Source organism: Apaloderma vittatum, unplaced genomic scaffold, assembly GCF_000703405.1.
Source record: "Apaloderma vittatum isolate BGI_N311 unplaced genomic scaffold, ASM70340v1 scaffold6616, whole genome shotgun sequence".
Taxonomy (NCBI): domain Eukaryota; kingdom Metazoa; phylum Chordata; class Aves; order Trogoniformes; family Trogonidae; genus Apaloderma; species Apaloderma vittatum.
The window spans coordinates 16,161-41,023 of NW_009719893.1; the positions used below are offsets into that span (position 1 = coordinate 16,161).

Here is a 24,863-nt window from a genome sequence, read left to right on the forward strand (position 1 = left end):
TCAGTTGCTGATGTGTTGGGCTGCATTAAAATGCTTGCTCACAAACTAAAGGAGCTTTCCTTGTCCAACTGAGGGTGGTCAGCAGTGCATTCCTGTTTTGTTGAGTGGGATATATGTGGATGATGGTCATCTCAGTATAATTTACAGCAGAGCCAGGTGCTAGCTGCTAATTTGCTTTTTTATCCCTAACCATTAATGTCATCTTCAGTCATCTTTGTGACTTTCCCGGTGATGTTCATTGAGTTGGGTACATAAGAGTCCAAGCAAGAAAATTCTCAGTTGTAGCTGTGTGTGTGTCTGTGTGTGTGTGTCTGTGTGTTTGCTTAGTTTTATAACACAAGTTGTTCAGGTTGCTCCCAGTTGAGTGGGTGGAAGCTACTGAACTCTCTTCCTCTTATGTCTGCTGCATTTGTCCTCTGTGTCTTGTCTGACAGTCACCTCTGACCTGAGGACAGGGCTCTGATTCTGTTTAAGAGCAGCAGCAAGGAGGCAATTCTGTAAATGACTCCTAGATCTGAACAACCAGTCCAGTGACAAACACCGTTGATCTCCCTCTGGATATTGCCAGTATCTAGGTCAGACTGAGGAAGAGTGTCCTAGATTTGGAGCCGTCTTGTTTTTTGCCTTTACCTGTCTGTCTGTGCTCTCTTTTCTCTTCCTGCAGGTAGATGCAGTGCGGGTCTATGTGAATAGCAGCTCTGAGAACCTCCAATATCCTGTCCTGTTTGTAGTTCGCCAACAGAAAGGAGTGCTGTCATGGCAGGTCCCACTGATTTTTCGAGGCCTGTAAGTACTGGAGTCTCCTCCTTGCAACACACTTGTCCGCTATCTGTATCTGTCATCAGCTTTCCTCAAGTGCTAGATGTTGCTGGTTACGTAGACTGCAGTGCTTGGTTGAAAAGCATGTTTACTCCCTGTCAGCTGAATGTAGGAAGATCAGGATTTGGTCGGTAACCTCTTACTTGGCAGCCTGCTCTTGTCTCTTAATTTTTCAAATATGTACATAGAGTACCAGGAGGCTTGTCTGCTGGAGATCTGCTTGTGTCACTAGTCAGTGAACCTACCACATGGCATTGTCATTTCCACAGTTGCTTACGGTGTATGCAAGTAGTTCTTGGGCTCTGGTCTGGAGCAGATTTTGAGCAAGCACTCAGAAGAGTGTCCCAACTACTGTGTTACACTGCATTTGGCAGATAAGGGTTCTTCTCTGTTTCTCACCCCAGGTACAGCTAAGTTGAGTCTATTCTGGGTGGCAGTTTTTGAGGGTGCTTTCTTTGTGAAAGTGATGCTGCTGTGTACCTTCAACAACTTTGGAGGGAGATAGGGTGCAAGTACTGACACTCTGCAGGCATCTTAGACCATCTGAGATATGAAGCTTCATCCTATGACTTGAAATCCTGGTGCCAGGCAGCAGATAACCTGCAGTGTTTTACCTGATCTAGGGGATGGTTACAGGAAGCGGCTGTTCTGGGCTGTCATTGCTCTCTCTGCTCCAGCAAATGGCAGATGTGCTAGATCTGCAGATGGCATGCGCAGCCTCTAGGGAAGTGAAATGTTGGGCATGGCCAGTCCCTTGAGGCCTTGTCCCACAAGAGGCAACAGATGTAGAGTTTGAGCTCTGAATAAAAGATTGAATGGTCTTGGCTTTTCAAATTAGTATTTTAGTTATGCAAGCAAGGGAAAAATTGTCATTCTTAGAACTGCTGAACAACTTTTTTTAATTGTTATCTCTCTCTTTTCCATTTAACTTTCCCTTTCCTCCTTCCCCTGGCTGTTGCAGTTATCAGAGGACCTACAATTACCAAGAAGTGAGTCGGACCCTCTGTCCCTCTGAGCCAACACCTGAGACAGGACCCTCTGACCAGACTATATTTGTGGATGTCGCTTCCATGGCACCTTTTAATATTGCATATGAGCTGCTAGTCACCAGGCTCAAGAACTTCCAACTTGAGTAAGTTGGAATGTGACAATACAAATGTAATTTCTTCATGTATCTGTTACACATGGATTTGGCCCATCTACCTTCCTTATCTTCCCAGGAGAAGAATAAATGAGAGATTGTTTTTTCTTTTGCTTAATCTGAATGTACTCTGTATGTATTCCAGCTCTGAAAGTTTGACACTTCAACATGCTGGCATTTCTTTTCTAGGACCAACAAAGCCTTTAACTTCACTGCCAGCCCTTCCCAGCCCCAGGTAAGGACAAGTCCTGTGTGGCATTGCTTGTATTTCTTACTGTGTCCCAATAGTTGATGCAATCCTTTTTTAGACATTGCAAAAGCCTTATATGACTAGGTCATTTCCCTCTTAGGTTGCAGGGAAACTTCCTTGTTGAATTTTCTGTGGACATAGTGAAGATGTAGCAGTGCCTCAGCCTCTCTAGAGGCACATTTGAGGCCTCTTGCAAAGCAATTAAGTGAACCAAAAACTTTGACCAAAGTAAATGAATAGTATCTGGAGACCAGGAAATTCCAGAAATGTACAGAAGTCCAGAGGCCATTGGACTGCTACATTTCATGGACAGTGAGATAGTGTGCAGCAATGTCTTGTTCCAGCCAGGGCTGGCTCAGCTGCCTGAGTGTGACTTGCCTCTTTACTGGAGAAAAATAAATACATAAATAAACAAGCTGTAGAGGTACAGCAGAACTCAGACTCTTATTCCTTGCTCAGGGCAGCAAGTCAAGTTGTGAGGTGATAAATGTAATGCCTGATGAATCTGGCTATTAGTCCAGAAGAGAGCACACATGTACAGCACATCCAGCTGAGCAGCCTTGTTTATAGCCCTGCGGATATTACAAGTCCTCTTTTGAATGAAAATGCTATTGGCAGTAACTATAGTGATACAGGAGCTCCTAGAGCTGAGAAAGTATGTAATTTACCCAGGCTGTCTGGTACTTCCTTTCTGTTGCTGCTATCACTGTTAGTAACACCACTTAATTTTAGGTTTCCTGTTACCAGGCATCCCATCTAATTTTTTTGCTGTCAAGTGTCTTATGCTGGTTTGCAGATACCTGCAATATTTTATATTATAATATCTTAGGGAATGGTGGTGAATCTTTATAACCTCTCATTACTTAGGATCTTGTTTTTGAATGTAGAGTGTTTAGAATCTGGCTTGGAATTAGCTTTGTGAGTTTGGTCTCTTATTTGCACAATAAATATGAGATTGGTGACTTTTAGAGACCAGATGTAGAGAGTAGAAGACAAGTGCTTCTTAGTTGGTATAATGCTGAGGTTCTTGTAAATCAAAGTATTAAGTAGTCTGCAGGGGGAGGAAGAAAAAAAAAAGGAAATAAAAATCTAAAAGGATGTTGGAATAGCCCTATGACTGGAAAGACATAAGCATAACAACTGAAGGAGCTGTTGTCTGGAACCCAGCTCATGCCTGAGTGCAGAAGGAGAAATTAGATATGTTTGTATAGGTCAAAACTGTTGTCTGGAGGTGTTTATACAACTTGCAGTCTGTGCAGCAGAGAACTGTGGGTCTCAGTGCACCTTACATTAATTCTGTACTCTGGTGTAAGTGTGGCTTAAAAAGAAGAGTATAGAAGGGTCCTCAAGAATGACTTCCTCAAGGACCTAAAGCTTTTTAAGGGTAGTGCACCTGGGAAACCAAGGAGCTCAGACTGCCAGTGTCCTTGCTCAGTGGAGATACGAGCTTTGCTGAAGAAACCGGCTTGGTGAGTTTTTAGTTTATAAGGTGAGCATAAGGAAGGAGGCTGGTGGCAGTCCACAGCCTTGTATCCCCTCTGAGGTGAGATGGGTGGGCTGCCCATCAGCCCCCTGTGATAACTGACTGCGAGCCAGAGCTCTCAGGGTCTGGGCCCCAAGCAGAACGATGAGAGCTCTTGCAACAAGCCTGCCTGCTCGGGCAGGCACAGAAACCCTGCTTCTCCAGCAGCTGGCTGGTGTGGTACCTCAAATTTTACTGGAAGAATATGCAAATGATGATGTTACCTGGGACATCTTTTGCCCAAATCTGAAAAGGACTTTGCTGGGACAGGTAAGGGCATTTCCTGATTCCACAGACTATCTTCTGTGGGCCTGCTCAAAAGATGGAAGCACAGGAAACATCATTTCTTGCTCCCAGAGGAAAAGTAGGAATATTATCAGGTATTAGTCTCTCCCACTTTTTTTCAGAGCTATAGCTGAATTATTTTCAAAGGCAAAGTGAGAAGAGAAAACCTCCAGTACCCTTTGCCATCAACACTAGAGATAATAAATCCTACAACTAATACCAGGCGTTTACATGAACTTTTGACAGAGTTTCAACCATTTGACCTAATACTCTTCATAAAGTCTGTCTTTGAGGCAACCCATCTGAGAGAAACTCCATGCTATGTTTCATATGTGAAGTACAGCCAGCAGTATGGAAATATTTGGAAACTGCTCATAGCAACATAAAATGGAGTAGGATATGTAATGAAGTCACTTTAGTCTGATCAGCTGGAAACAAGCTTAAGAAGCTATACAGTATATCTTGCACGTTGAAGCTGTCTGTCTAACAGTGTGCTGCGCGAGGAGGAGAGTTGTCTGTATGCATTTAGTCTGCTCTTCTGTAGTGTAAGGTTCTCCAATGTTTGAAATCTGAAATTTTGTGAAAGTCTTTCACATCTGACTCCAAACCCCAGCTTTGGCTGTGGTGGTACCTTAGGGAGACTCTGAAGCTACTAGCAGAGGTGATTTCTGGACCGTAACTCTTAGCACTTTGCTTTCTCCTCAGTATTTTCTGTACAAGTTTCCTCAGGATGTCGATTCAGTCATTATTAAAGTGGTGTCTGATGCAGTCTACCCATGCTCGGTTGTCTCCGTCCAGGATATTGTGGTAAGTCTGAGCTGACAGGGGTAAAGAGCTATCTACTGGAGTTCTGTGTCCTGCTGTAAGGGAGTCCCTGCCCCAACAGAAAGAAGAGCTCTAGGAAGGGCTTCACCCTAATGTGGTGGTGGTGGTAGAGCCCCCAAAAGAGGAATTAAAGTCTTGTAGGAAAGGGGCAAACCCAAAAATGCTGAATTCAAGCAGCTTGTACAGAGTTTGTTGTTGTTGCAAATAGGTGAACAAGCTACTTCTCTCCAGCCTGTCCACAGGTCATTTATGATGTTCCCCTCATGAGGTTTAGTACCTCCTCCTGCCTCATGATGTGGGTCTGTCTCTCGACGAAGTGCTGTTGGATGGGATGCTGGTGGCTCAGAGATGGGACAGTGCTCCACTGGCTCAAGGCGATGTGGGGAGTTTCTGATTTCCAGACATGAAGTCTCCCCTCATCAGTTCAATTTCTTCTCTATGAAATTACTCATTCCCTTTCCTGGGAAGGGGAGAACAGCTGTTTCCTGTCATGGAGGTTGACTGTTGCTTGGTGCTGGGAAATAGCCCCATACTTATTCTCCTTTCCCATCTCCCCAAATGATGCAAGGACCTATAGTGTGGGAGCAGCAAGGTGGTGATAGAACTGCAAGGTGCCTTGTCTCTGAAGTCCTGGCAGTCACCTTTAATACCTGGGGTGAGGAGAGGAATGGGTAACATCAGCTCCTGCCTCCATCGGTGTGTTTAAGTTGTAGAAGGGCAAGAGGAGAAACTGGCAGGTGGTTTTCAACTTACCTGGTATTAAGAGTAAAACTTTTGACATGTAGCACAGACTGCAAAGTGTGTGACACGACAAGTGTACAGCTGAGTGTATGTACTGCCCTGTGGGAATGGTGGAGTGATCAGTTTGGCTGAGCCCTCTTGTGCAAATGCAGAGGTCAGTGAGTGCAGGCCGCGACTAATGTCTTCAGAGCAGCTTTTCTAACATCTGAATGGGTCCTGGTTGTTTTGTTCCCTTTGTCACCCTGAGCAGGACCTTTTTCTGATGTTCTGCCCTGCCTGTTCTGCTTGCTGTCTGTGAAATTAGTTTGAGTTTTGTCACTAGTTTAACCCTTAGTTATGTCTGTTTTAGTGCCCAGTGTATGACTTGGACCATAATGTGGAGTTCAACGGTGTTTACCAGTCTATGACTAAGCAGGCAGCCATAACGGTGCAGGTGAGATGCTGATTTTTGTCCCAGTGTTGGGTTTTTTCAGTGTCTCGTTCTATGCATTCCTAGTACTCCTTTGTTTCTGGTATGGCTGTGAGATTTTGCTTTTATTAGATGATATAAGTGGAAGAGATGATGTTACCTTTTACTACAAAACCTTGCTTACATTTGCTCAGGTAGATGTGTTACATCTTAGGTGCTGAGGCTGTAGATGAGAGTGGTTGCAGCCAGGTGTCTTCTGTTTGAACCTTGGCTCTTCTACCACTGAGTGGTTGTAGTAGATCCTTTATAATAAAAGCTTAGGGAGATGGTTTGCACTACTTAAAGTAAATAAATGCATTAGTATTGGTTTGCTTGTACTGGGGCAGTGCTGTACAGCATACTGGTGAACTCTGTCAGCTTGTCAGCAAGGATGAGGGGAGCATCCCCAGAAGCCAAGCTCTTTGCAGAACAGGCAAGTGTCTAAGTCTGGTGCCTGTGTAGCAACTAAAACCTGATCTCTGGTCTTTCGGAGCACCACCTCTGCTTTGCATTGGAAGGAGAGGTTCCTTACCATCTCATGGATTCTGTCTTCTTCCATCCTCCTGTGCAGAGAAAGGACTTCCCAGGTGAGCAGTTCTTTGTCGTGTTTGTCATCAAGCCAGAGGATTATGCCTGTGGGGGTTCTGTGCCTTCTTCCATTCATGGTAAGTTATGTTGGGAGGTGGATTTGGTTGCTGCATCTGGGTGGTGGAGCAGCAGGAGTCCTTTGGGACCTTCCTGTGTCATGACATGGGATGGTTGTGTTGCTCTGGCTTATCCAGGTAATTGTGAGGGAGAGAAGTATAAATTCAATACTGTGGGTAGCTCAATCCAGGAGGTGACCGGCTAGTACAGTGCCTGGCTTGCTGGGGTTATGTGCTTTTTGGAGAAGTCACTGGTGTCTTGGGAGATACTGGAAACATCCAGGCACTGCTGCTTACAACTTCTTGGTTGGTGTGTGTTTATTTGTTTTGTTTTGTGGTGGGTTTTTTGTTTTGTTTTTTCTTTTCTTACTGCTGTATTATTTTCCTGCCTGCATGGAGGACCAGATGGCAGTTCCTCCAGAGAGTATCTTCTCCCAGTGCTATCTTGGGATCTATGACAGCCCTGGACTTAGGGAAACAGGAAAAAATAGTAATTTTTGGAGACTAATTTCACAAGGGACTTGTTTCTCTTCCAGAAAACACTGTGTCCACTTCCTGGGCAGTGGTAAAAGCAAAGCCTCCACCCCTCATGTGGTGGCTGTAACTCCTATCCTCAAGGAAAGCTGGATGGCTTCTTCCTTGTAGGATAAACAAGACTGCAACCAACAAATATACTGGGCTCCCCATCATCCCTCCACCTTCCACCCCTGCAATTTCCCCCATTAAAAAAGAATTGTAACCTTCTGGGTGTCTTTCTCGTATCCTAAAGTTGTCAGCAGAGCTGTACTGGCAGCGTGTGCTAAGCCCTGCTGAAACACAGCAAGTTGCTAGCATGACATCTTGTACAGAAGCTTTTTACCAGCACAGCTTTGGCCAAAGGCAAAAATGATGTCCCTGTATCTGTAGTGAGAAACTGTCCTTTGGGGACTAGGTGAATAGGAGATGAGATACCCTTGGGATTCAGGCATCAAGACTTGAGCAAAGTATGGAAGAATCAAGATGGGATTTTTAGTCTGAAAAACAGGTTGTGGATAGGGGTGGTGTTGGGAATACATATGGAAAGAGGTGTATATTATAATGAGTCTGAGAAAGATTTATAGCAAAACCACACAAATCATAGTGAAAGCCAGACCCTAGTGTTTTTGCAAGTGCATAGAACTAAGATCAAGGCCAGAGATCATTCACGTTTGATTGTTTTCATATTTGCTGTACCCTTCACATCTCACAGGGAATGTCAACCGTACCTGGAACCTGCAGCGGACAAAGAACCTTCAAGTGATGATTATGCCCTCTATTAAAAGTCAGTGTCTTTGGATGGAGCAGTGCAACTTTACGGGGGGACTGGGCACTTTTACACAGGAAGGGTATGGGTGGACTGGCAGCCGTATGATGGGGTGGTGCAGAAAGCGTCAGCCAATGAGTCAAAAACAATTGGAGCCCTAGTGCCTTCCAGGAGTTGCTGTGTGGCACAGGGTGATCTCACAAGAATGCCAGCTAGCACTGGAGATGAGGAAATGGGGGAAGACCTTGCAAAAAGTTCTGCTGATTCCTCCTGAAGAAAGATGGGTTTTGAAGGGCTTTTTGGAGCCGGGTGTTGTCACCAGGTTTGTTGGGAAGAGTATTACAGGAGCTGTGACCCTGAGAGAGGCTGTCCTTGCTCTGTTAGCTGACTGCTGCCTTTTCTTTCCTCAGAGTCTGTTTATGTCCAGGCCATGTTCTTCAGCTTCCTGAGTTTCCTGTCCTTTTACCTGGGCTCAGTCATTGTTGCTTTTGTGCACTACATCAGGTGAGTTGAGGGGCTGTACAAGAACAGCCTTTCTATCTCTCATCATTCTTGGACATGCCTCACCCTGCAGTGAGTAGGGTGGCAAGCATGTGAACAGAGCAAGAAAAAGAAGTCCATAACTACTCAGTTGGCTCCTCCTGATCATCAGCTGGAAAACTTTGCTGCTGCTGCTGTGGGGATCATGGCAGTGAAAAAACCCTAAGGCTCTGCCATCTAGCTTTTTTTGTGCCCCGCCCTGGTTTTCCTTATGTGAGAACACTGGGTGGCAGGTGGGAATTGTGATGGGGCCAGTCTAGGATATAGGGTACCAAAACATAGGGCAACCAATGTACTTCCTAGAGTGCTGAACCAAATACTGCAGTAAGTGGCAGTGACTCAGTCGGGGCCTTGGAGTCCCAAGAGTGTTGGTTTCTCGCCTGACCTGCCCCTACTGCGGGAAGGGGACACTAGCCTAAAAGGGAGGTAATGTTTGCCCTTGGAGGATGGGTAACATCTAGCACAGGCTGAGAGCATTGAAGGTAGTAACACTGACTTCTTAAGTATCATGGTGATGAGTGCCTCTGGCTTCTACTGCCCTTTTTGTAGATTCTGAAGTGTGGGGCAGTTGGGCCTGGGAAGGTGGTCCAAGAGTCCCTCCCAACATGCTGTGTAGGATGGGACGGTCAGGTAACTGGTTGTTCTGCCTCTAGTGAATAGTTGAAGGGGGTAAAAAAACAAACCAAACCTCTGCCACTTCAGAAATCAGAGAGGTGAACAGCAAGCATCTGAGCCTTGTTTAGTCAAAACAGTGTTTTTCTTTTGCTGTTGTTTTTGTTTGTTTCTTTTGTGATTTATTTTTACTGAGTTTGGAGTTAGCACCATATTTACCTATTGGTGTCCTAAGATAATCCTGCCACAGCTGGCACGTGGTGGGGTTTGTTGACTATCTTGAGCATGGCCTGTTCTCTTTCAGGGTTCAGAGGAAGGCTTCGGCTGGGAGACTGGGTGCTGAGGATGGTAAGGTCTCTTTTTTGTTGTGGGACAGCTTTATGTGAACAGGTCTCAGGCCAGGCAAGGGACAGGCTGTCAGTCAAGTAGCTTCTGTCCCTTAAAACCTTCTTCCCTGTATGTATACTACATAGTCTCTGGTGCTGATGAAATATGTTAAAACTTCCTCTCTGACCTCGCAAGAGAGAGCATTAGAAGCAGGCTTCTCTGAACCTGGTCCTGACCTCTACCCTGAGGAGCTGGCTTTTAGAGGGCTGGAGGAGGGGCAAGCTTTGGCCAGACATGGCTACAGCCTAATGCAAGGTCTGTTCATTTCCAAGCAAAGCACAAGCTGACAAACTCTTAAGATTTCCTCCGTTTGGTTTAAGCATGAGGTCTCTGATTTTTGTGTTTAATTTAAATAGTATTTTGTTTTTAACTGGGAGTTGCAGACAACAGTGAATGGATGACTAATACAGTTAGGTAGTGGTGTTTATATTATTTACTTTGCTATTGGATTCCATTTACTTTATGCTGCACCCATATTTCTACACACTGCAGATTTCTGCATTATAAAAACATAGCTGCATCTAAGAGGCTACCAAGTGAAACACGGAAATTTTTGTCATGTAGATGGGGAGAGTGCTGGGAGTTAGTGCTTTTTGGAAAAGTGTGGGAGGCTGGCAGTTTCGTTTCATTTAAATATTTAGTGCTTGCAAAGTAGTTTAAAGCATTGGTCTGAGGATAAAGGCATCATCATTTGTACCTCTCTCTTGTGGAAGGGAGGATGTTATGTTTTGGCAGCACAGAAGGATTCTTAGTGTGTTCCCTTTTTTAATCTCCAGCTTCTCGAGTCTCTCTGATCTGCTACATACCACCAGACAAGCATACTAGTATAACCTAGCTGTGAGTGGTGATTCACTGTGACCTGACATTACTTGAGTTAAAATTTCTGACGAGAACCCAGGCACGTGAATTCTCAGGAGTGGCTGCTTCAGCCACTGAGGTCCACATATTCATCCTTGTATGTTGAATGTGTATGAAAGGTTTTCTTCACAACCCAGTGAGCAGGGGACTGCACTAGAGAAATGGAAAGGCCTGGGTGTTTGGGAGTTTGGGGAAGCTGAAGGGACATGGTTGAGGCCCTGGAAGAGTTCCAGGGTGGTGACAGGGGATCACTGTCCAAGGCAAGGAGGCGCTGTCTCAGCTGAGTGGGACCAGAAACTCCAGGGAGTGCTGCTGGTGCTGCAGCTTGAAGGTGCATGTGCTGAAGGCAGCTTTCCAGGCTGCCTTGGCAAGAGGTAAAAGTTAAATTCTGGTGTTTGGAAAGTTCCCAGAAAAGCTGCAGTGCACAGATGCCATGCTTAGCATGGATCTGGAAGGCACAGAACTGGGTGTCTGGGCAGGGGGAATTGCAGAGCAGCATCCCTGTGAAAGGACAAAGGAGTACAGTTCCTCTGCAGTTTACATGTTTCCTCGTGGAGGCATCTGCTCCTACTGTGACTTGTCCTCTCCCTTGTACTCTGTGTCACCTTCACATGCCTGGCACTGCGTGTCACAACCATGTCTTTTCCTCTGGGGAGGAGCCATGTTCTATCCATGTGCTGTTTCTTTCTCTATAGTGTCTCTTCAGGGTGTGTATCTGACTAATGCTGGTAAAATGGTAACAAGCATCTTCTCTGTCCTCCAGATCACCCAGGGCATGCTGGCTTTCTCTCGATATGCTGGTTTTGGTGGTTTGTTTTTTTTCTCCTCTTCCCACCTACTGGAATGTCTCTTTCTCCAAAGTACCCCTTTGTCTTGCCACTTTCATCACTCTCCTTTCCTTTCCCCTTCTCCACCAAGAAAATGCAGATGGAGGTGCTGAGCAATCTTTTTCTGCTCTTTGTCTTTGAATATCCTGCAATTCCATGTGCCTCTTTGCTCCTGTAATCTATTTTATGCCTGGCTTCTGTGGTTAACTTTTTTTTTTTTTAATCCTGTGGCATACCTCCCATTCTGCGTCATCACTATCTGGTGGAGGCAGTAGTTGGAGGAACCACACCTAGTGTGGGACATTTACTTTGTTGAGTCACTCACACACTGGGAAGTAGGACTGAAATTAGTGGGTGAGCTGGGTCCAAAGTGGCTGTTAGAGATGGGCAGAGTGTCTCTTCTCCCTGGCATTCCCTGCTTTGTCCAGATTTAAATCTCAGTTACTTGGGAAGGGAGGTTGACAGGTCACTTGGGAACGTAAAGCCTCATCTAAAATGAGAAGGGAGCATCCTTGTGGGACAGGACTGATGGGAGTGGGAACTGTGTGTATGCCTTGGTGCCACAAACATGGGGAAATGCTTCTCTCAGCCGCTGGTGAGAGAATGGATTTATAAATGACTTTGAAGTAACAGGAAAAATTTCTGTGAGAGAAGGAGGGTTGCACAGTTGGGTGTATCTTGCTCTTGCAGCAATCTACAAAGAACATCCTGCTAATCCCAGCTCCGGACTGAAGGGATGTCACGTGGGGGGCTGTGGTGTGCCAGAACCTTCCCTCTCGTGCTCAATCCGTGCTGTGTTTGTCTGCTTCACATGCTTCTATGAGCTATTTGTTGCCCTGTTAAAGGAATGGGGCAGGAAAGTAGAGAAGCTAAAATGGAGACCAAGTCTCAGCCTGCAGCCCAACAAGCACAGTGAATGTGTGAAAGGAAAGCAGTCATTTGGACTTGAAACAACAAATGCCACCCAAATGTACGGGTGCTCCCCTGCCTGGGAATTAGGCTCAGGTAGCATGTCCTCATTTGAGGTACAAGAGAACTGACTTGTTCAGTGATTTTACTTTTCAGCTAAGTCTCCTCTAAAGGGCTGTACTTTCTGCATTTAACAGCATATTTTTGCAGACAGTGTCTGCCACTAGAAGTGATAACGCCTGATGTTTATAGTTACTACCAAGGACTGATATGCAGAACGGCTTTTGCTTGTACTTGCTCCTGTAAGAACCAAGGTCATGGCTAAATCTTGTGTGCCATGTTGGCATGCTGCAAATAAAAATTCACGCCCCTGGGGAGGAGCAGACAGGACAGGAGACCCCAAACTGACCAGCAAAGTATTCCATGCTGTACACATCATATTGTATAGATCTGAGGGATCACAAGAGTTAAGCCCTCTTCTTCGGTGTCCAGTGTCCAAGGACAACTCTGTTGTTCTGCCTTTGATCCCAATCCACGAGATCTTTGATCCAGTTCCTAAATCACAGATCCTGAATCTGGTTCTCATCTTCCGCTGAGTCCAGTCCAGGACTTTCCTGGTGCCTGCCTGCACTGCAGCATCAGTGATAATTGCCATGAAGGGCGGAGTGGTGGAGGTTTCCATATTGGTTTTGGACATATTTTGATATATTTGTATACATTGTATGATTTTCATGGTTTCCTTATTCATACTACTGCTATTTCATTAAAGCTGTTTTCATTTACTTTTCCAATCTGTAAGTCTTTCTGCCTTATTCCCTTTTCTTTCCCCTTTGAGAGGGGAGAGGGCTTAATAGAGAGCATCTGTCATTTGTTTAGTGGCTGATCCAACCCTAACCTGTGGCACAGGGAAAAGGTTTGGGACTCTTTTCATATATGACTAATGGAAGTTGTATAAAAGCCTATGCAAGTTGTTACAGAAGTGTCTAGATTTGCCAACTGGAAAGAGGAGTCTGCCTGTGCCTGTCAGTTTGGGACAGATCAGGTACTGGGAAGCCAGAGATGCAGCTTGGGAAGCAGCCCATTGCCAGGCTGCAATAAGGTTGCTTGTCATGTCAGGATGCTACCTTGTGTCCTGTGTCCCTTTGCTGCTAACTGGCTGCATGATTTTGTTGCAAGGGTTAAACTTTATGAGCAACTGGACCTGTCTTGCTGTTTGCCACCACTGGAAGACATGGTTCTGTTCTTGCTGCCCTCCCTTTTGGGGAAATGGGTGTTTGACCTCTCTGTGAGGGAACTCAGCTGGCTGTGTTTCCTGCTACATTTGTCTGCTGCCAGTTTAGCAGCTGAGCCCCACCATGGGAGGAAAATAAAGGCAGGAGGGGGAAGTCGTAGTGCAACCTGACTGGGAGGTGCAGCCCTTCTTGATTCAGATATGTGGGTGGGAGGCTGAAGGGAATGGGCTTGCTCACGTTGCAAAGCAAGGGTTTCCCTTTTGCACATTATGCTCTAGAGGAAGACTGCCATCTGTTTGGAGAAATGCTGCTTTCCCCAAACCACTCTAGCTCTTCAAGCTGTTTGTATTCACCTCAGAGATGTGTTTTGAAGCACTGACATGAAACTAACTGTCCCTTTGGGGTCTGTTGCCACTACAGGATCTGGGATTATGACATCTTCGCACCCCATCACAGCCAGCACCCCTGAGGGAAGCAGCTACGGTGCTATTGGTACAGTATCTTCCAGAACTGGGGCATGGGGAGGGTTCTGCCTGGTGCAAGGGAAGGCATTTTAAAGTGCTTTAAAACCAGAAGGTCATAAAGCTGCAAGCTGCTTTAGGAGCAACTTGCAAACTACTTTAAAAAAAATAAATAATTGAAGCTTGAGAGGCTCATGTTGCACTTTAGGGCAAAACATCTACATCAGAAAGGTGGCAAATCTCTGGAAGATGTGCCTGGAGAGACTCTGTCATCGTAAATGTTAGTCTTGGCTAGACGAAGCTACAGTCTCCTGGTAAGTGTTGGTGACAATGCTGCTTCAGGCAGAAGGTTGACTAGAGACTGACAAAGGTCCCTTCTAACGAAGCTTTTAGGAGTCTGCTGTTAGCTCATCAAGCCTGCCTTTAGACCAAAGCATGCCTTTTACTGAAAGGATGAAGGGTTGTATGCTGCAAGGCAAGACAAAATCAGAGCCTCTTGTGCTCCAGAGGCTTCCTTAGGGAAGAAGTAATGTCATGCTGTCAACAGGTGAACCATGTCCTGGCAGCAGAGGAGAAAAAACCTCCCAAGGGTCCTGCTAGTTTGAGACGATGGGAAAGCCTTCCTTTGCCAGAGTATTTTTTTAGTCTCCTTTTAACAGGTTTCCCTGTGGAGGGATTGATATTGAATAGCTTAATGCTGTGGACTTTTGGGCATAATCCTTGATTTTGACAGCTTGGGGACCCACGTTGCAGGTCCAGGGCAGTGTGAGGCAGCTACTCAAATGAGAGAGGAGAGCAACCCTGTGTAATTTTTCATCCCTGCTCAGGATGCATTTGCTCACTGTTGTATAAAGCCCTGACACACTCAGATATCACCCAGTTGTTTGACTGTGAAGGTGTGTTATCTCTGAATGTCTGACAAAGAAACACAGAACTGATATTCTGTGGTGTTTGGCCAAAATTTGGGAGGATTTAAGTCCTAGGATAGTGTTGAGGGCTTCAGCAGCACCCCTTTCCCAATTTCCATGGAAATGCTTTAAAAGCATTTGGAAAATGAGGAAGAAAATTGTGTTCTGCTTATGCTGGTATGGGCTGGCTGGGAGCTTGACTAGCCTATGAGAAGCTCAGGCAGGTCTTGCTGACCTGCAGGTGACCAGTATTGTGAATGCAATGGAAGCAAAGCTGATACTCTGCCTGCTTGAAAAAGTCGACTTTCTTCTTTATCTTCTGTTCTACCATATTTTTAGAAAAGCTTATACGTAAGGCTTATATAAAATCTGGGGATTAACTAGGTCAGCCTGTTTCTAACTCCTGAGCAGTCTGCTGCTTTCACTAGAGCTTTCTGGCTTGTCTTGGACTTCCCAGTTTCAGAGACCAGGCTAGTAAAGAGTAGAAAATGTTAGAGGTGAACAGTAATAGAATAAAAGCAGAAGAAAAACCAAAATGTTGCAGAGGTGGGAAAATGGTCCTTGAAAATGCTCTTAGCTGATAATCTGAAGGTTTGTGATCATGGAGAAGCTTGTTCCCTGAAATAGCTAGTAGATTGCAGCTGGTACCTGGAGCAGCTTTCTTCTTGCTGTGCATGGAGGGATTCTTTTTGCCTTTACCCCACCTTTTTTCTTTTTCCCTGCTCTGCTCCAGATGAGTCAAGCTCCAGTGGTGGACATCAGTTATCTTCTCCTGAGCGCAGGCCGCCAGCTGGTTCTGACACAGACAGTTCTGTGGATGAAGAGAGCGACTTTGACACCATGCCAGAGATTGAAAGTGATAAGAACGTCATCCGCACTAAGGTATGGCTGCCATTGCAGCTGTGGCCTTGATGCTGAGCCATGGACACATCTGGGCCAGGACCAGCCCTATTCACTTGTGAGAATTTTGAAGTTTCCGCTTTTAGGTGGATTTAATCTAGTAAAGCTGACTGTGCTTTTTAGTGTTCTTTCAGAATCTGGAAAGTTTTCCTGCTGTTCTAAGTGTGCTGCTGAAATGAGTGATTTAATATGGAAGACCAGAATGTATTGGGGACTATTGAGAAAGGAGGAAGAAGCACAGAATGTTCCAGAAAGTCCAAGGGGGTGCAACAGCATAGGGAGAAAACTATGTGCAATAATAGGTAGCTACCTGGCACAAGTAGTGTGACTACAGTGGATGTAAAAAAGGGATTTTAAGCTAGCAGCTCTTGGACTGCCTTCTTTTGTCACCCTGCACTGCTCTGTGTGATCAGCGCCATTTCTGGAGGTTAGAGGGTTCTGCAGAACTCATTCCTCATAGAACCGAGGGACACAACAAACTTGCTGTGTAAAAAATGGTCCAAATAGCATCAAGCTGCATATTGTCTGAATACATCAGTATCTTCTACTGGCTTCTGTAGTCTTCATTAATTCTTTTCTGTTTTCTTTTCTCTTTCCCCACCCACTAATATTTTAGGTGTTCCTCTATTTATCAGACCTGTCCAGGAAGGACCGAAGGATTGTCAGCAAAAAATACAAAATATATTTCTGGTAAGGAGAAGACAAACTGGTACGGTCCAAGCTCTGGACCCAGTCCCTGGTTGTGGAGTCTCTTCACATGTTCTTCTTCTGAACTACACTTGAGACCTGAGGAAATTCTTTGACCCACCCTCTTACATGTTCTGACCCTGTTCCAGCCAGTAACTGCAGATCCCACATACCTTAAATAAGGTTATTTGTGGACCAGTGTGCTCATGATCCTGGCAGTGCATTCTGGTTTGCATAATTGGTTTAAAGTGCGATAACGACCAGTGTGCTGGAACATGCTGGGGAAAAGAAGAAATTGACACTCAAACACATGAGCTTGTGGTCCACTTCCTGGCTTTTCTTGTGCCCTTAGCGTTTTTCTCCAGTTTGCATTAGCATGTTTGCCTCGCCTGCTTTAGGACATTATATCCAGAGATATAAAGGTGGGAGAGCAGGGTCTGTTTCCTTAGGCACTGCAGTGTGCACATTCCTCCACAAGCACTGTGGGGCTCTGCCCTGGGTGTGCACCAACCCTTCTGGTGTGTCTAACTGCGGCTACTGTCTCCTCTCTGCAGGAACATCATCACCATTGCAGTGTTTTATGCCCTGCCAGTCATCCAGCTCGTCATCACTTACCAGACGGTGCGTTGGGTTCTGTGGCTGTCTCCCGTGCTTGGGTCCTCCTGCCTTTAAGCTTGCTTTGTGGTTGCATGGTGTAAGGATGGCAGTTGTGGTGGAGTTGGGATCGCCCAGACATCCTGCTCTGTCTGAGGGGCAGTTTACCTTTGCTGCTCTCTGCACTGTGTGCTGACTGTTCCTGCTGGCTTGGCTCACTGAGCTTTCAGTTCTGCTATTTTTTTGCTTGGCATGCGGGAGTGCAGCTGTTTTCCTGTTCATCTGATGTCTCTTTTGGGGCCTGCTTCAATTTAGAAGCAGAAGGAATTTGCTGTTATCTCTGAAAGACAACTGAATGCAAGTAGGGTTTGCTGTGATATGAGTGATTTCTCCTCTCCCCAGCCTTGCTATGCTGCTGTTATTCAGGTGTCGTCTGCAAGCAGATCTGTTAGTGGTATGGTTGAGAGCACACAGTGTTTCCTCTGAAGACTGTTGTCAGGTTTGTGGCCTGTGGCAGCATCTTGTTCACCCCTCTGCCAAAAGCTTCACTTGTGGATGTCAGTACTCCCCTGTGCCAGTGGCAGAGCTAGTCTGTGTCCTGGTACACGTTGCGTACATGCAGTGTTTGCACAAAGAAAATCCCCCAGAACAGGGAGGTTTTGTTAATATTGGATCTCCCACCTGCTCTCTATCCAGGTAGTGAATGTGACGGGAAATCAGGATATCTGCTACTACAACTTTCTGTGTGCTCATCCCCTTGGGGTGCTGAGGTGAGCGAGTCCCACAATCACTGCAATTTACTGTCTTGTGCCTTCTGAGTGTTTGTGCTGTGCCCAGGTCAGGATTTTATTCTTGCTAGGCTCACAGCAACTGTATTATTAAAGACCAATGAGTTTTTAGGACCTTGAGTTTTCTGTTTTGCTCAGCAGTGGCTTTCTGTTGCAATGAGATGCATGGCACATGAGTTCCCCTGGCAAACCTATGGCACAGCAATGAAGTGCTCCCATGCTCTTTTGGACACTTCTGTTTGTAACCAAGGAGCAGCAGCTCTGCAAAGAAGTTGAAATCAGTGCTTTCAGTTGCAGCATTTTCACTGAACTAATGTGGCCGTGCAAAGAAAGCCCAGAGTTGGGAATCTTGCAGAGAAAGTCTTAAATCTACTGGGGCGGGTGAACTACTCAATGTAAAATTGTCATCCAGGGTGTAAAACTGGCAGGTGTTTGGCAGCTGCTAAGGTGGAGGATGGTAGTGGTGGAGCAAAGTAAGTTCTGCTTAACATAGGCTAGGGTTCAGCTTACCACTGTTGTGCTGCCCTGGTCTAAAACTTTTTTTTTTCCCTGCAGTGCTTTCAACAACATCCTCAGCAACGTGGGCCACATGCTGCTGGGCTTTCTTTTCCTCCTCATTGTGTTGCGCAGAGACATTCTCCACCGTCGAGCCATGGAGATGAAAGATGTCTATACCCTGGTAGGAAGCATGGTTGCATGGGGCTGAGTGGAGGGAGGAAAGACAGGAAGAACTTGAAAACTGGAGTGACAGACAGTGGATTTCTGTTTGCCTTCCTTGCTGGAGGATTGAATCCTTGTCTCTTTTCCTTACTCTTTACTCCTAAGACCAGCCCCCAGGAATCCCAGTCACTGGAATTAAGGAAGCAAAACTGGACTGAGGATGACTCTCCACTGATCAGTGAGGATTTGGTTAGAGAACTATTACAAGAAGTGAAAACACACAAATCCATGGGCCCCAATGGGGTGCATCCATGTGTGCTGAGAAAATTGGCTGATGTTGTTGTTGAGCTGCTCTCCATCATCTTTGAAAAATCATGGGGAATGGGAGAGGTGCCTGAGGACTGTAAAAAAGCCAGTATCACTCCAGTCTTTAAAAAGGGCAAGAAGGAGAACCCTGGCAACTACAGGCTGGTCAGCCTCACCTCCATCCTTGGGAAGATGATGGAGCGGCTCATTCTGAAGGCCATCTCTAACCAAATGAAAGAGAAGAAGGTTATCAGGAATAGCCAGTATGGATTTACCAAGGAGAAATCTTGCCTGACTAATCTGATATCCTTCTACGAAGGCGTGATGGGTTGATGAAGGGAGAGCAGTGACTGTCATATACCTCAACTTCAGTAAAGCTTTTGATACTGTCCCCCATAACATCCTCATAGGTAAACTCAAGAAATGTGGGATAGGTGGGTGGACTGTGAGGGGGGTTATGAAATGACTCAGAAATAGAGTTCAGAGGGTTGTGATCAGTGGCACAGAGTCAGCTTCCCCAGGGATCAGTACTGGGTTCAATTTTGTTCAATATCTTCATCAATGCCCTGGAGGAGGGGATAGAGTGCACCCTCAGGAAGTTTGCTGATGATACAAAACTGGGAGGGGTGACTGACACACAGGAAGGCTGTGTGCTATCCAACGAGATCTGGACAGGCTGGAGAGCTGGGTGAATGTGAAACACATGACGTTCAATAAGGACAAGTGTAGAGTCCTGCATCTGGGGAGGAATAACACCAGGCACCAGCACAGATTAGGGGTCACTCTGCTGGAAAGCAGCCCCACGGGGAAAGACCTTGGAGTCTTAGAGGACACTAAGTTGTCCATGGGACAGCGATGTGCCCTTGTGGCCAAGAGGGCCAATGGGATCCTGGGGTGCATGAAGGAAAGTTTGTCCAGCAGGTCTAGGGAAGTTCTCCTTCACCTCTACTCTGCCCTGGTGAGACCACACCTGGAATACTGTGTCCAGCTTTGGGCTCCCTAATTCAAGAGAGACAGGGACCTACTGGAGAGAGTCCAACAGAGAGCTATGAGGTTGATTAAGGGATGTGAACATCTCTCCTGTGAAGGGAGAATGAGAGAACTGGGGCTGTTTAGCCTTGAAAGGAGATGATTGAGAGGGGATCTTAATAACATATATAAATATGTGAGGGATGGGTTCAAGAGGAAGGAGACAATCTCTGCTCAGTGGTGCCCAGCAATAGAACAAGAAATAATGGGTTTAAGTCAGAACATAGGAAGTTTCACCTCAACATGAGGAGAAACTTCTTTACTGTGAGGGTGAGGGAGCACTGGCACAGGCTGCCCAGAGAGGTTGTGGAGTCTCCTTCTCTGGAGAATTTCAAAACCCACCTGGATGTGTTCCTGTGTGACTGCCCTGGGTAATCCTGCTCTGGCAGGGGAGTTGAACTAGATGATCTCTAGAGGTCCCTTCCAACCATGAACATTCTAGGATTCCTCCCTTGAAAAAGAGTCTAGTTAGGATGCTTATGTTCTTGCACACCCCACTACTGTACTGCTTACTGTATGTCCATACTGTCATGGTGCCCCAGCCTGCATTTGTGAAGACAAAGAGATGAGTAGAAGCATGACTCCCATGGCTATGGCTTTTCCTCCAGTGCTCACTGTGGAGGAATTGGGACAGTAGGAGTGTCCTGGGATGCTTTTGTTTATAGTGAGGTTTGATTTGTCTTATACAATCAAGAGTTCCTTCTTGGCACTCTTGTTAGAAAGAGGGAATAGAGCTGCCTAGAATAACCCAGAGGAATTTGGCAGCCTCTAGTTCTGAAGCAGAGCTGCTTATAGTAAGAACTTCTGCAGTCTCTTCGGGGAGAGGACAGAGAAATCTGCAGCGCTTTGGGCAGTGGTGCTGCGGGTTTCTGGAAACAAATGGCTGTTTTCACTGGCTTGGTAGCAAGTAAATGCCTTAAGCAGCAAGTCCTTAAAATGGCTATGGTTTTCAGATGACACCTTGATCAGATTGTAGTGGAGATGCCTTCTCACATTGGCTGATGGGCTCTGCTATTCAGGTGCTTTTAACCCTCTACTGACTACAAGAGCAAGGCTGCTATTCTGGGTCCCCAGAGCATGGTCTCAATTTTGGGCAGGACGTAGCATGGCACAAGGTACAGAATGTAGGTTTTTAGTCTCAAAATGACAGTACCAAGACACTAAAGTCTTCAGACTAGAAGTTTCTGTGTGATTAGCTTCAGTTTGCTGCATGTGAATTCCCCTGGCTGTGCAGTGTGGCTAAACGTGAAGCCCGTGGTTGCACACAGCACACTGTGCTGCGCTGGTGACTGAAGGACACGCATGGCGGTTAGGAGGGATGAAGTGGTGGAGAGTGGAAGCTTGCGTGTGATCAGGAATTTGAGAGTACTTACCATACGGCTATGTTCTCTTTTAGGACTATGGGATCCCGAAGCATTTTGGTCTCTTTTATGCTATGGGCATCGCTCTGATGATGGAAGGTGTGCTCAGTGCCTGTTATCATGTCTGCCCTAATTACTCAAATTTCCAGTTTGGTAAGCTGAGTTTCCTTTCTGCTTTTGAGATGGAGGTTGGATTTGCCAAGCTTTATCTCCTGCTGAGTTCTGGCATTTCTCAGCCCTCAGCCCTTGCAAACCTCCCTAGGGTCTGCCTGCTTCAGTGCTCAGTCAGGAGGCAGTGAGGCTTTGGATGCCGGGGACTAACACATTTCAGCGTCCTCTCCAGACCTTGCGACTCTTGCAGTGCACTGCTGGCAAGATGTGCCTTTGTTTTTGCAGCTCAGTGTTTGAAGACAGTAAGTGCACAGCCTGAGTGGTGGAGTGCTCAAGCCTAGGAAGCCTCTGTCTGCCGTTTCAGGGGAAACTTACCTCTATGGGCTCCTTTGCCTTCCTGGGGAAGAGAAAGTTCAGGCAGGATCTTGTTTATGTGTGTGAGGGAATGAAGATGAGTGAGCCAGGCTTTTCTCAGTGGTGCCAGGTGACACAACAAAAGGCAATGGCCACAAATTAAAACACAGGAAACTCCATCTGAACACAGGAAGCTACTTTTTGAGGGTTGTTTTTGCCTCCTTTGAGGTGATCAAAGACTGAACAGGTTGCCTGGAGAGATCATGAAGTCTTCTGAGGAGATATTTAAAGCCTGACTGGACACAGTCCTGGACAGTCCTTTCATAGCTGACCCTGCTTGAGCAGGGGGTGTTGGACTAGACAACATCCGGAGGTCACTTCTAACCTCGATCATTGTGTGATTCCCTGCCTGTTTCTGTGCCGCGCTGTGGGCACTTATTTTCTGAGTCGCTTCAGATTTTGTTGCCTCTGCTGGTTTGAGAGCACTAGGCTAAAGGTTGCCTCAGAGCAGGGTAGGTGTGCTGCAAGGCAGCAAAGCATGAAGTGCTGTATAATGTAGTGCAGCATCAGGGATTTGTGCCTGCCAGCCTTGGGCCCTGCTGCTACACTTCTTTATATGCACTTGGAGCAGCTTTCTCAGCCTACCGGCAGTACCTGTTCTCACTGTTTCTGTTGTGCTCCCTCCACAGACACCTCCTTCATGTACATGATTGCAGGACTGTGCATGCTCAAGCTCTACCAGACCCGCCACCCAGACATCAATGCCAGCGCCTACTCTGCCTATGCTTCGTTTGCTGTGGTGATCTGTCTAGCTGTCCTTGGAGTGGTATGGCTCCCTCTTACCTGCCTGCTTCTTTGGGAAGGAGATGGTGTGGCTGGGAACATAACTCAAGCGGGAAAATAACTGGGGAAAGCAGCTGAGTAGGATAAGAGTGTGTCAAGCAGCTGTTAGTATTTGAATTCCGAGTACTCTTGGCTTTTCCTCCTCCCTTCCCCTGGGCTTGCAAGGCGGGGAAGAGCAGAACAGTTTTCTTTAAATGGGTTCTTTTTTGGGCTTTGCCCACCACACACCCTCCTTCTCAAGAGGAGAAATCCAGGTGTCTGTGTCCAAGCATGTTGCTGGTCTTCTGTGGGGTGGCTCACCTTGGAAGAGCAGCGTGAGACTGGCTGAGCTTCCAAGACAGGTGTCCTCTGCCTAATTGCTTCTGACACTTTCTCCCCTTTAGAAGACTTTGTGTTGCTGGGGCCAAGTTGGCCTTGCTAACTTTGGAGAGGTAGAGAGCTCGAATAATGTCTGCGGGGCCTCACAGCCCAATTTCTGGAGTACCTGCCTATAGAAGGGCACTGGAGCAGAAGGAATCACAAGAGGGTGCCTCTTGTGCAGCAGCAGTCACTGGCAGGTCAGGTTGCTATGGGGCTTTGCCTGTTTCCTCATAGCATTGCAGGTGTTGGGCTGGGCTTGCCTGGATCCCCAGCCTGTGCTTTACCTTGGAGTTCTCTGGTTTTGTTTTTGGTTTGGTTTTTTTTTTTTTTTGAGGACTGTTTTGTTTGGCTGTAACCAGGCAAAGTCCATTGAATTCTTGCTCAGAACTAGCAGCTGGGTCCCAGCAGACTGTCAGCCCCTCACTACCTGACATAACACAGAATAACGATTGATTCTGTGAAAGTCTCTGTGTAGAAGACTGGGGGATAAGGCATGCGGGAGCAGCTGGTGGAGACTTTCCAAGAATCTCTTGATGGCTGTGGTAGACTTGCACAGTCAGGTTCAAAACCTGGGGGATTTATTATGGGATGCAGCATTTTGTTTCTTGAGGGATGTTTGGAAGCTGTAGAGTAGAGCTTATAAACTGGATGCTTTCCTTGCTCCATTCGTGCAGGAGTGGCTTTTCTGATTGCTTTGCCCCCTCAAAAAAAAAAAATAATGTTCAGGCATGTGCTGTGCCCCAGGGGAGTATGTGGTCACAGCTAGGTGGCAGACCAGAGTTTCTGGACTCCTTAATGTATAACTGAAAAAATAAAGCTTTAATATAGCATTAACCTGCCTTTGTAGGACACTTCCAGACCTTAAAAAAAAGGTGAAAGTGAAAAATAGATGTAATTACCTTCAGAGTGACTTTGTTGTTTTCGGTCTACTACAATGTGCTTGTTAAAATAATGGTTAGTTCCCTGACTGCCTTTGTAAAAATCCAGCTCCTGGCCAGAGAACTGCTGCCCACTCAGTAGAGAGCTTGCCTGGCATGGGAGTCCATATGTTTCCGCTCCCTGGGCCAGCTGCTGTCTTTCCAGGCTGCCATTCTTGTCAGAGCAGTTTTCAGAAAAAACAATATCCTCTGCAGAATGCCAAGCTCTTACTTCTCTGGATTTGTAGATCTGTTTTCAGGCTGAAAGATTTAGGGGTTTATCTTCCCCGTTCAGTGAGGTTGTCTAATGCCCCAATGGTGACATAGGACTGGAAAGGATTAGCTGATAACAGAGCTCAGTTTACTTTTAATATGTGTTTGCTTTCAGGTGTTTGGGAAAAATGACATGTGGTTTTGGGTCATTTTCTCACTAATCCACGTTTTGGCCTCACTGGCTCTCAGTACTCAGATCTACTACATGGGCCGCTTCAAGATTGGTAAGTGCTGTGACTGAACCGTCTCGCTCCAGGGTGTGCAGGTGCCTCCTGTCCTCACCTGTGGAAGTCACCTATGCGAGTGAATCCATGAGCACGGTCCTGTGGCCTGTGCTTATGTTTTGGGTTATCCTCTCATCTACCTGATGCTTTCTCTGGCCTCTGAGATACTTGTGCTGCTACTTCCAAGACCTCTAGGGGGTCAGTAGGACCCATCTGCTCTGTGGTGGCAGAAGAGCTGGGCTCTGAGGGATCCTGCCCTTCAGCTACAGCTCTCCCTAGTGCTGCTCAGTGGTGAGCTACATAAAACCCCGTCATGGGGTGAGGGGGGAGAGGGTCTGATGGGGAACCTGGCTTTTGTGCTCTGCTTACAAACTTGTTTCTCCTTTATCTTCTGCTCCTGTCTGCCTCAGATGGCCCTGACTCAGGTAACTGTCAGCAGCTCTCATTTTTCTCTCTTGAACTGATTGAGCAGTGACATAGCAGCTGGGGATGCATGCATGTGTGTGGGGAGGCAGGCTTGCGTGCCACCCCAGGGTTGACTTTTGAGAAGTGAAGTCAGTTTGCCAGCAGCACTGCCAGTCCCATTCCTTGGCAGGAAGGGGTTGGTCAGCACAGCACAGGAGAGCTCTGATCTTGGTGCAGGACCCTTTTCAAGTTCCTCATTTGTAGCTGAAGAGTGTGTTTGTGTGTGCATGCATGTCTGCCCGTCCCTAGTGCCACTGATGGCTCTCCAGAGAAGCTTTCACAGAATCACAGAATGTCAGG

General features: G+C 46.4%; 1 protein-coding gene across 1 annotated transcript; it reads left to right on the top strand.

Annotated features, from left to right (window-relative positions):
- Positions 1–664: 664 nt before the first annotated feature.
- On the top strand, positions 665–24,098 carry SIDT1 (SID1 transmembrane family, member 1; the record flags this gene model as incomplete). Its single annotated transcript, XM_009870816.1, has 18 exons — positions 665–786; positions 1,781–1,951; positions 2,150–2,195; positions 4,723–4,824; positions 5,933–6,016; positions 6,603–6,696; positions 7,904–7,975; positions 8,368–8,461; positions 9,414–9,457; positions 13,743–13,814; positions 15,425–15,573; positions 16,208–16,281; positions 16,833–16,899; positions 17,569–17,642; positions 18,216–18,339; positions 21,052–21,169; positions 22,171–22,307; positions 23,990–24,098. Coding segments are annotated over 18 exons (1,753 nt in total), but the record flags the coding sequence as incomplete, so codon positions are not given.
- Positions 24,099–24,863: the final 765 nt, after the last annotated feature.